Source organism: Vicia villosa, linkage group LG1, assembly GCF_029867415.1.
Source record: "Vicia villosa cultivar HV-30 ecotype Madison, WI linkage group LG1, Vvil1.0, whole genome shotgun sequence".
NCBI lineage: Eukaryota > Viridiplantae > Streptophyta > Magnoliopsida > Fabales > Fabaceae > Vicia > Vicia villosa.
This window is the reverse complement of record NC_081180.1, coordinates 21153355-21165317: the sequence shown is the minus strand read 5'-3', so window position 1 is coordinate 21165317 and position 11963 is coordinate 21153355. Positions and strand designations below refer to the sequence as shown.

General features: G+C 33.6%; 1 protein-coding gene and 1 pseudogene across 1 annotated transcript; both read left to right on the top strand.

Annotated features, from left to right (window-relative positions):
- The first annotated feature begins 361 nt into the window (after window positions 1-361).
- On the top strand, window positions 362-865 carry LOC131659837 (uncharacterized). Its single transcript, XM_058928982.1, has one exon. The coding sequence runs from the start codon at window positions 362-364 to the stop codon at window positions 863-865; it is 504 nt and encodes a 167-aa protein (XP_058784965.1).
- A 3130-nt stretch (window positions 866-3995) lies between these two features.
- Window positions 3996-5457, top strand: LOC131602299 (WRKY transcription factor 71-like; annotated as a pseudogene).
- The last annotated feature ends 6506 nt before the right edge of the window (window positions 5458-11963 follow it).

Below are 11963 nucleotides of genomic sequence, written 5' to 3'. Positions count from 1 at the left end.
TCCTTCTCTCTCTCTCTCTATCTTCTTCTTGATTGTAACAAACTTTTTCCCCTTTCATGGTGAGTTCTTGCATCTTTGACACAAACATAAATAAAACTTAGGGAACACAATTTTAATTTAGTAAAATCCCCAAAATGTCCTTTTTCTTATCTCCTCATTTTGTCATCTACTCATTTATCATGTGAAATTAATAAAAAGCCTTACTTTTTCAAATAAAAACATATTTCATTCAATAAAAAGGGGGAAAAAATAAAAGAAAGAGATAGAAAACTGAGGAATATATGCAAAGGTTATATATTATAAACAACTCTTACACAAGTCACAGCACACAATCCAGAGAGAAAAAGTGTATGTGATGATCATGGAGAATTCTTCAGCATCAGCATTTTCTGATGATGAGATTCAAAACAACATGAACATGGGAAGTTGCATAACTGATTTCCATTTCTCACCTGCTTTACCATCATGCAGCGTCTTTAACATGCCACCACCACCATCACCACTGTCTGATCCTAATCTAAGTGATGCTTCTTTTTCTAGTTACATGGATGATTTCAACGCTTTTTATTGGTTCTCAGACTTCAACTTTGAAACCGGCACGTCAGAATCACTACCTGCTGCAACCCAAACTGACCTGCAGCAGCCTGTCTCGGACTCGTCTTCGATTCCTTCGTCCTACAATGAGGCTGGTGCAGTTGCTGTCAAACCGGTTGGTGCAGTTGCTGTCAAACCGGTTGTTGCCGCAGCTGAAAATGAAGATAGACTGCAACTTGTTGAAGGAAAAGGAGCTGAGGATCACGGTGGAGATCATCGAATCGAAGCGGTGGAGAATCCAAATGATCAAAATCAGGCGAAGAAAACGTGAGTTGATTAAAATATTTTTATTTTATTTTATTTTTTCAAAAATAAATACTATTATTCATATAAAAAATAAAAAATAAAAAGAAAAGGAATCAGGAGTTACAGTCAAAGAGAAGATTGAGGAAGATGATGAAATATGCTTTATTTATTTTATTTTGAATTCTATGTGTGTGGTAGCGTGAAACCAAAGAAGAAGGACAAGCAAAAGCAAAGACCTTATTGAAGTTGCTACAAATTTCTAGAGTATTCTTAAATATAATATGTATGAAAATATAGAACATCCTAGAACTATAAGTTGTATGAATATGGTAGAACAATCTAGATATATAAGTGTATGGCAAATATAGAAGAATCTAGATTTATCATGATAATAACATATCATGAAAACTCTAGAAAGAACTAATGTAATGTAGAAACATTCACCACCATTGAGAGGTTGGTGACTTGTAGCCTATAAATAGGCAATTGCTACATTGTAAACAATCATCCAAGAAATCAATGAAATAGCCTTCTTTCTAAACAACTCTCTAAAACTATCTTTTATCAACTATCAACTAATCAACTACTAACAGACCTACAAAAGTTAATGTCAAAACAGAAACTGAAGTTGATCACTTGGATGATGGTTTCCAATGGCGCAAGTATGGCCAGAAACGTGTCAAGAAAAGCCCTTTTTCTAGGTATCGTGAAATCTATCGATGTAATTTCGTAGATCTGGGTGCAAGTTTTTGCATTCGCTAATTAGTTTTGCAGAAACTTGCACCCAGATCAAAAACTCGTTTAAAATAAAATTATGTATTTGATTTTCTTTAGATTATATGTAATGTAATAACTATAGCAGTGATTACACATATTCTTGATTGAATTGAACTTACATTTTTTTTCTAGAGTATCCTGACCACCACGTGATCACTCTAGTTACCACTGCTTAGACACAAGCTAAGACTTCCTAGAGTATCCTGATCACACTTGATCACTCTAGTTACTTACAAATTAATGTAATCAATTCTAAGAGTATTAAAATGCTTCTGAAAAGCTATAATCACAACAATGATATTTCTCTTAAAGTTTAAGCTTAATCTCACTAATATATTACAACAGCAATGTAGTGAGCTTTGATGAAGATGAAGTTTATGAGCTTTGATTTGAACAGCGTTTCAGCAAGTTAGTATTCACAGAATTCGTCAGAATCGGTAACCTTGCTTCTCATCAGAACTTCATATTTATAGGCACTTGAGAAGATGACCGTTGGGAGCATTTAATGCTTTGCGTATTCCGTACAGCATTGCATTTAATGTTTCACTCTTTTGTCAACTACCTCGAGCCTTGTTTACGATGTGTCTACTGACGTTGCCTTTAATAGCTTTTAACGTTCCTTTTGTCAGTCAGCGTAGCCTGCCATCTTGTACTTGCTTCTGATCTGATGTTTGTGTATACAACGTTTGAATATCATCAGAGTCAAACAGCTTGGTGCAGAGCATCTTCTTGTCTTCTGACCTTGAAGTGCTTCTGAGCGTGATACCATGAGAACTTCAGTGCTTCTGCTTCTGAACTCAAGTTCTTCTGATGCTTCCATAGACCCATGTTCTGATTCTGCTTTGACCATCTTCTGATGTCTTGCCAGACCATGTTCTGATGTTGCATGCTGAACCTTCTGAGTCAAAGCTTCTGAGCGCTGATTTGTGCATATTCTTTATATATTTTTCCTGAAAGGGAAATTGCAATGTATTAGAGTACCACATTATCTCATCCAAAATTCATATCCTTGTTATCATCAAAACTAAGAATATTGATCAGAACAAATCTTGTTCTAACAAATAACTGCTACAATAGCCCTATCTTGTATCATGATTATAGTTCTTTTTCATCTAACAAATATTAATTTCGTATTTAAAATAATTTAAAATATTGAATAGAGAAAGACGCCGAATGAAAAAATATAACACTTGATATCTAAGTCAATTGAAAAGATAAACAAAAAAAATACAATAAATAGGTTTCGAAGTTAGGTTCCTCAGAGATCTATTCTCTCAGTGTTTAATAAAAAATCGATGGAATACATTGAATTTTATAAAAAAAAACAATTAAATATGATGCACCCTAAATATATATCTCGATTATTTGTAGAACGAGATAAAAATTTTATCATAAAAGAAATTATTTATAGTAGTAATGATCATATACATTCAAAATTTGAAACAAGTTTATCAATTAACACAAATTTAATCAAAATAACATCAAATATTAAGCAATGTCGATTTCTAAAAAAAATTGGTAGACAATGGAAAGTGAGATGAATCTCATTAACTAGCTTACAATGATTAATGAATGATTAGCAATTTCATGACATAAATAAAATAATACTTCAACAAAGCAGTCAATTCAGATTTATACTTATAACCACAAGATTAACTTTAGAATAAAGCTTTTGAAAAATAATTAAAACAAGTTGTTTGATTAAAATCGAAATCATCGGATCATGCATAAATAGGTAATCTCAACTAGTTGATATATAGTTCATCTTCAAATTTAATTCAATATAAAACCAGACTTAACATGGCTAAAATCATGGAATAAAACTACAAGGCATTAAACATAAGATGTCCAAACCCAAATAAAATTTAGATAATACAAATTTCACAAACAAAATAATTATACTTTTATATATTTTCTTAATTGGAATCATTTAGTCAAATAAAATGATTTTCATGAAAATAAAAGGGAGTAAAAATAATACTGATAAATACAAATGAAAATGAAACTGAAAGTGAAAACGTGTAAAAGGATCCAAGTCAAACATTTATAAAACTTAGGGAACACAATTTTAATTTAGTAAAATCCCCAAAATGTCCTTTTTCTTATCTCCTCATTTTGTCATCTACTCATTTATCTTGTGAAATTAATTAAAAAGCCTTACTTTTTCAAATAAAAACATATTTCATTAAATTAAAAATAAAAAAAAAGAAACAGATAGAACACTGAGGAATATATGCAAAAGGTTATATATACACCCTTATAAACATAGTTATAAACAACTCTTACACAAGTCACAGCACACAATCCAGAGAGAAAAAGTGTATGTGATGATCATGGAGAATTCTTCAGCATCAGCATTTTCTGATGATGAGATTCAAAACAACATGAATGATGGAAGTTGCATAACTGATTTCCATTTCTCACCTGCTTTACCATCATGCAGCGTCTTTAACATGCCACCACCACCATCACCACTGTCTGATCCTAATCTAAGTGATGCTTCTTTTTCTAGTTACATGGATGATTTCAACGCTTTTTATTGGTTCTCAGACTTCAACTTTGAAACCGGCACGTCAGAATCACTACCTGCTGCAACCCAAACTGACCTGCAGCAGCCTGTCTCGGACTCGTCTTCGATTCCTTCGTCCTACAATGAGGCTGGTGCAGTTGCTGTCAAACCGGTTGGTGCAGTTGCTGTCAAACCGGTTGTTGCCGCAGCTGAACCTGAAGATAGACTGCAACTTGTTGAAGGAAAGGAAGCTGAGGATCACGGTGGAGATCATGGAATCGAAGCGGTGGAGAATCCAAATGATCAAAATCAGGCGAAGAAAACGTGAGTTGATTAAAATATTTTTATTTTATTTTATTTTTTCAAAAATAAATACTATTATTCATATAAAAAATAAAAAATAAAAAGAAAAGGAATCAGGAGTTACAGTCAAAGAGAAGATTGAGGAAGATGATGAAAACGTGAAACCAAAGAAGAAGGACAAGCAAAAGCAAAGACCTACAAAAGTTAATGTCAAAACAGAAACTGAAGTTGATCACTTGGATGATGGTTTCCAATGGCTCAAGTATGGCCAGAAACGTGTCAAGAAAAGCCCTTTTTCTAGGTATCGTGAAATCTAATGATGTAATTTCGTAGATCTGGGTGCAAGTTTTTGCATTCGCTAATTAGTTTTGCAGAAACTTGCACCCAGATCAAAGACTCCTTTAAAATCATATTATGTATTTGATTTTCCTTAGATTATATGTAATGTAATAACTATAGCAGTGATCACACATATTCTTGATTGAGTTGAACTTGCATTTTTTTTCTTGTTTGGTGATATGTAAAACAGGAGCTATTACCGTTGCACCGCTCCCGGTTGTGACGTAAAGAAGCGCATAGAGCGTTATGCGCCTGAGCCTTCCATGCTGCTAACCAGTTATGAAGGCAACCACACCCACCTAGCTCCGAAGGTGACTCGTCCTGCAGATCTCGAAATCATGTATGATGCTAATGATGCTATTGCTGCTGGTGTCCAGAAAATCCACGATAACCTGATCAAAACTAATTGTATTGGTGTTGCTGGAAATCAATTTGAAATGTCTCAGTCCCAACCACAACAAATTCAGAACCAGAATCAGAATGTGATTCTTCAGCAACCTGCATTGCCAACTTTGTCATACAATAATGATTATAATAACTCCTTCAACATTGCTCCAATAATGATTATAATAAGAGTTTTTTTTGTTTCTCTATTAGAATGATAGTGAGACTTTTATTTGATTTGGCATTTAAGGGAGTGTTGGTGGCCAGCCACCCTCCTTTTGTTTTTTTTGAGGTGGTTGAGTTTTCTTTCCTTCAGCTTCAGTCTCTCTGAAGTTTTATTTTGCTTGATTTTTTTAGGATAAATTAGATTATCGATTTTGTGACTTGTTCTATTTCCTTTAGTTTAGTTGTTTAGTTTTTTTTTTAGTTTTAACTTTGGTTATGAATTTTAGCTTTCTTTTTGTTTTTGCACACTACTAATTCTCTTTTTCCTTTTATTTGTTTGTATTTTTTATTTATTATTTATATAGAATTTCTGCTTTACTATTAAAAAAATTTAAATTATTAAATAAAATAATATACTATTTACAAGATAAATATTATATATATATATATATATATATTTTTTAATTTTTAATTTTTAATATTATTTTTAAAATATTTGAGACAATACGTTACTTGTAGATCTTGAAAATTTTGTATTCAACAATTTAAAACTTTAAAAATTGTCTTTTCAAATAAAATTTTATCATATTTTTTTTAACGTGTACTCTTAGAATATATCTTTCTTATATTGATAAATCTTTTATATTAATTTCTTAACATGTACTCGTAATATATATATATATATATATATATATATATATATATATATATATATATATATATATATATATATATATATATATATATATATATATATATATATATATATATATAGGGCATATCATATGAGAATGCCTTTTTTATATGAGAATGTAAGAATGAATCTGAACCGTTGGATTTTAAAATAAATGGTGGAGATTATATATGAATCTTTTTTTCTCTCTCCTACATTATTAAAATAAATGATGTAGGAGAGAGAAAAAAAGATACACACATAATCTCCACCATTTATTTTAAAATCCAATTGTTCAGATTCATTCTCACATTCTCATATAAAGATGGCATTCTCATATGATATGCCCTCATATATATATATATATATATATATATATATATATATATATATGTATATATATATATATATATGTATATATATATATATATATGTATATATATATATATATATATGTATATATATATATATATATATATATATATATATATATATATATATATATATATATATATATATATATATATATATAGGGGACGACTCAAGTGAGAACAGTTGGTTGTTATGAGAAATGAGAACAATGAATCACGACCATTAAATTTTGATTTTGGTGATTTTAATGAACTGGATTGATTTCTCTTTCTATGTTGATTTAAAATAAATATTAAGCATCCTAGAAAGAGAAACCAATCCAGTCCATTAAAATCAACAAAATCAAAATTTAATGGTCGTGATTCATTGTTCTCATTTTTCATAATAACCAAGTGTTCTCACTTGAGTCGTCCCCATATATATATATATATATATATATATATATATATATATATATATATATATAAACATTTTTTATTTTTAATATTACTTAAAAATATTTGAGAAAATACTTTACTTGTAGATCTTGAAATTTTTGTATTCAAAACTTTAAAACCTTAAAAATTGTTTTTTCACATAAAACTTATCATTTTTTTGAATTTTTTATTCTATATTTAATAACACGGTAGGCCACTACAATCGTATTATAAGTTTTTTTTTCTATAATTTTGAGAATTCGTATTTGTAATTTTGTCTCACCGTAATATTTATGTTTCTAAAAGATACACTTAACAAATGCCTTAATATAAACTTGTTACTGTTAATTTCTTTTTTATCTTTCTTTTTGTTTATATACCCATTTTCAATAAATTATTGTGCAAGATTTAAGTAGAAAATATTAGTTTTTTCATAAAAATGTTATGTGCATTTTTTTTAATATGCAACTATTATAATAAACGAGAGCATAAGGGATACTCTACTCATTACAACCGAACTATAAACCCTTAAACAGGACATCATTTTGCAGTAACCAAATGCTCCAGGATAAAATATGCATGATGTGTTAATTATAAGGAGTATGTTAAGAGTAGGATAGGGTAGGTTTAAGAGTAAAAATTTGAGTGTTCGCGGGTTGGTTTGGCTGGTTTTTGAAAGGGTCTGATGTCCAAATCAATCAAAAATATAGGGAAATTCTTATTCCATCTCATGCTCAAAAGAAATACCATTTGCAATTCCTAAAGTTCCCCTCTAAAATCGGAAGTATATTTCCAATGCGCACCATTTATTTTTAAAATTGATTGAAAGCCAGAGGTATATTTGCGGTTTCAACCGGTAATATATTTCTGATTTCTGCTGTTACCAGTATCAGAACTATTTTAATATATTTACGGTTGATTCGCACATAATACAAATACATGTAGAATTGGAAAAAAAACCATAAATTACTGAATAACAAAAAGCTATTGAACTCAAACTACTGAATATATGTATAGTGCTATAGTAGTACGATATACAAAAATGTTATCCAAACTGAATAACAAAGAAGTACTGCTAAATAACAAAAAATATCAATTAAAAATATTGGGTATTGCGGGTATAGCGGATGATTAGTAGGCTTGTCACCCTCGAGGCCTCCCTCCGCTGCCTCCTGTAAAGCATGACCGCCTGAGCCTCCTCCATGATGGCATTCGGAACACGTCTTGCATCAGATCCATCAAGAAACGAACATATGTCAAGACCATCTCGTGCAAGCTCAATGACACGACGACACTTGGGCAACACGTAAGTGGCATGATCGGCCCTAGCCTAATGAACTAGCCTCGGTGGGTCCCCTTGAGTATCATGTATCATGTATGGATGAGACACCTAGAGAAATCATAACATGTAACCGTACTCATAGCTCCAGTCGGATGTAGATACGACTCACCCATATCCCTTCGTCACACGGTGGTCAACGTATAAACAGAAGTGTACGTCCTCATGTGTCAGTCGGTTAATGTACAACCTGAATGGCTCTACCGTTTGGTTCCCTCGGAGGGGGTCGTATGCACATGCACGCGGCTTATCTTCAGTATAACCCTCCGTAAGTGACCAACCTGAGATACGGGGGAAGTGCTATAGTATCCTTCCCTGAAATTAAAAAATTAAATAGTTAGTTTCGCAAACAATATAATTAACAAAGGCAACAAAGAAAAAGAAGTTATACCGTCATGAGTGACATGTTGTCGGGTGTCCACAAAGATCTATGTGCCAACAAGATACGAAAGGGGTGCTCTCATAGCATACCTCATGTGCATGGTAACTTGCTCGGAATTACCATCGGCCTCTCGCACATGTTGTACCTCCTCCTCGAACACCTGAGCCAAATAATTGTACCTGACGTGATTACCTCGGGTTTTATCAATCTCTTCCAGGAAACTCTCAGGGGTAACTCCCAACATTTCAACCAACAAATCCAACGCATCCTCCTTACTAATTCTCTAATTATCCAAGAATCTCCCTCTGATCGGAAGATGCAGCAGACACGCGAAGTCGTGGAGTGTGATCCTCATCTCACCATGTGGTATGGTGCCACCTCTCGATGAAAACGTTAATCATACCCCTGGAGAAATCTTTCCGCATCTTCTACTTTTGGAATTTCTACCTTTTACTCATTTTTCTCTTCCACTATCCGAATGAGTGTAGAATTTCCTGGGTGTGTTTCTTCTTGTTGAAATTTTAATGTGTGGGGCGTCAAAGATTATGATTCCAATAAAGGTTCCTTTTCTTCAAAAGATATAGGAAGAAGGTCTTTATAATCTGGCTTAAAATGCCAAAGCAACGCAACCGAAAAACATTTTTTATTTTTCTTGTAAATGGTGTCGACTCCACAACTGCCATCATTTTAGAGCATGATTTCTGAAGGCTATCACTGCCTCAGGAAACTTCCTAGTTTTTGGTGTTCCCACAACATCAAAATGCTTCTCAATACAAATCAACCACCAATAGGCATCTTCAATGTCGTCAAATTGTGGCATGTCCATTTTCCTCTATTAGGATTTTCTTGCTTCGGATCGGAACTGCTCTGATCTAGTTGATAGAAATTGATATTCAGTTTGATTATTTAGGATAATGTAATACCCCGACTCTCCGAACCCGATAATTATCATTAATTGGTTAATTGATAATTAGAATGCATTGACCTTATTCCATATCAATCTAATGATGATTGTATTGTATTAGAAGTCTTAAGAGAAAGTAAGGGAATTAGTTGGGAATGAACCAAATGGCAAAATTGTAGATTTGGCTTAGTTGAAGGACAACATAAACATTAACCTCTATTACATGGGCTAAGACCTATTAGGTAAGAGCACTATATTCCAACTCAGATTTTTATGAAAGTGAAAGAGTTAGAAGCATAAAGAGAAAGAACAATCAAGCCCAACAAGTGCATTTTCGCAACTCTTGGTACAGCTCCTCTAAAACGGTAATATCTCTCTGCTCATAACTCCGATTGTAACGATTCTGGTCTCGTTGGAAAGCTGACAAAATTCTCTTCGATTTGGATATATGGTTCGCATTTGTAGGTGTTGTATTGATAGAGATAAATAGGTTTGAAGTTAAGGAATCCATGCTGAATGTGTGTTAAGGTATGGCTGCGGATTTGATGATGAAGAAGATGAATTTTTTGGCAAGAGGAGAGTACCATGGCAGCATGAATATTGTGTTAACCTCCATTTGATCCAAGGTGAGTCCTTTAGATAGAAACTTGGGAAATTGCATGCAAGGGTTGTATTTGGGGTTTTGGGATTTTGAGAGATAATTAATGAACCTTGATGCTAGTATGCTTTTGATGAGTGATTCTAATTGCATGTTGATAATTGATGTTTCTTTACTTGCTAAATTCTGATATGTGTAGGTAGAAATATGATTTAGAATGTTATAGCATGTTGGATTGGTTTAAATTAAAGTTGGAAAGGATTTAGAAGCTTTAAAATGCAGAAAAACATATTCTGATGCAGAGTAACCGGTTACGGGTATGTGGGTAACAGATTACGCTGTTAAAAATACAATTCTGGGTTGTTTTTAGTGCCAGTAATCGGTTACTGACTTTGAGTATTCGGATACCCTGGGCGAAATGGAAAAAAAAGGAAACTTCGGAAGTTCGTAACTTTTGCGTCGTAAGTCCGCTTCGCGCAAACTTTATATCGTTGGAAAGCTAGTGACGTGTACTTTCTAATAAAACTGGTCTCCAAACCAGAATGTTTGATTTAATTATATTTGAACCCCACTTAGTGTGTCTTGTCGAGTGAAATTGTATGTTACTATTTCCCCCGAGAACAGTTTCGTTCCGTATAGGGAACCGAGTGTCTCCTTAGTCATGTTAGACTTGTTTATTTAGTTTTCAAATATGCTAATGTTGTATATGATCATGGATATGTTAATTTTAATATGTGAAATATGCATGATTAGAATGAATTAATCTCATTGCACTTAATTGCTATATTATGTTTAAATATGAATGTTATATTGTGATGAGATGTGAATATCTTGTTAATGCCTGTTGTTTCGGTTAAACAATTGGGATTGTGTGCTTGTGTGATTTGGCGCTTGATATGTGTGTATGCTTGAATCGAAACGGCCGGGGGCTAGGTTGCGTTATGTCCCGGGCTTTGTGATCAATGGGACAGCCTCGATCGTGTGATCTTGGGCTCACACCTGAGCTATCGTTGTAGTGTTCTCGTGAGTGCCGTACAGGGCTTTTTACTCACTTGGCGTTAACACACTTGCGTGCTCGGTATGGTGGCGTTATGCGGCTAAGTAGGCTTACGCATAACAGGTAAACCATCCCTAGTGGTGTCATGTAGGCTACATCACTAGGCTTTCGCCCGATGGACCCAGTGTGTCAAGATGGCGTATTGTACTCAGCGTTAACACATGTGCGTGAAGATGGTTAATGGGACAATGAAGCCAGTTAGGCTAAGGTCATCTCGCGGTCATTTAGGCTTGTCGAACCCATCTAATCATCTTGTGGTGTGCTTGTACATGTCTCTTGACAATAGGCATGGGCGTGATTCATCGAGGGCGTGTTTTATAACCTAGTCGAGGCATTAACGCGTTTCTGGATTCCCCGTACATGGGTATGGGTCTTCATACGTGTTTGTTGTACTATTTGTGTACTTGTGATGCAATGACTCCTATGGTGGACGATTCATGTGTTTGCTCCATACTTGTAACGGATGTGAGGATAAACCCCGGATCAATGGTGGATTCAGTTTTGTTGATACATGTACCCTGTAGAACCGAGTGGACCCATAGGATAGGAGGACTCACTGAGATTTATTAATCTCACCCCAATCAACTTATATTTTTTTCAGGTGCAGTTTAGTAGTGTTTGGTCAGTAGCAGGTTTGGACTGAAGACTTGAAAGTGGTGTTGGCTCGAAGACCTCGTTGATTTTGACATTCCGCTGTGCAAGATCTATTGAAGACTCATGTATTATTCTTCTTAGTAATTTTTCCATGTTGTATTCAATGTAGATCTTCTTATACATTTAGCATTTGTATGTACTCAATATCAGTTTTAACGTTTCATGCATAATATACTAGTCAATTATGTGTGAGGTGTTACAGGTAATATATTAGAGAACCGGTACAGAGGTAGGTCTGATGAATACTCTCT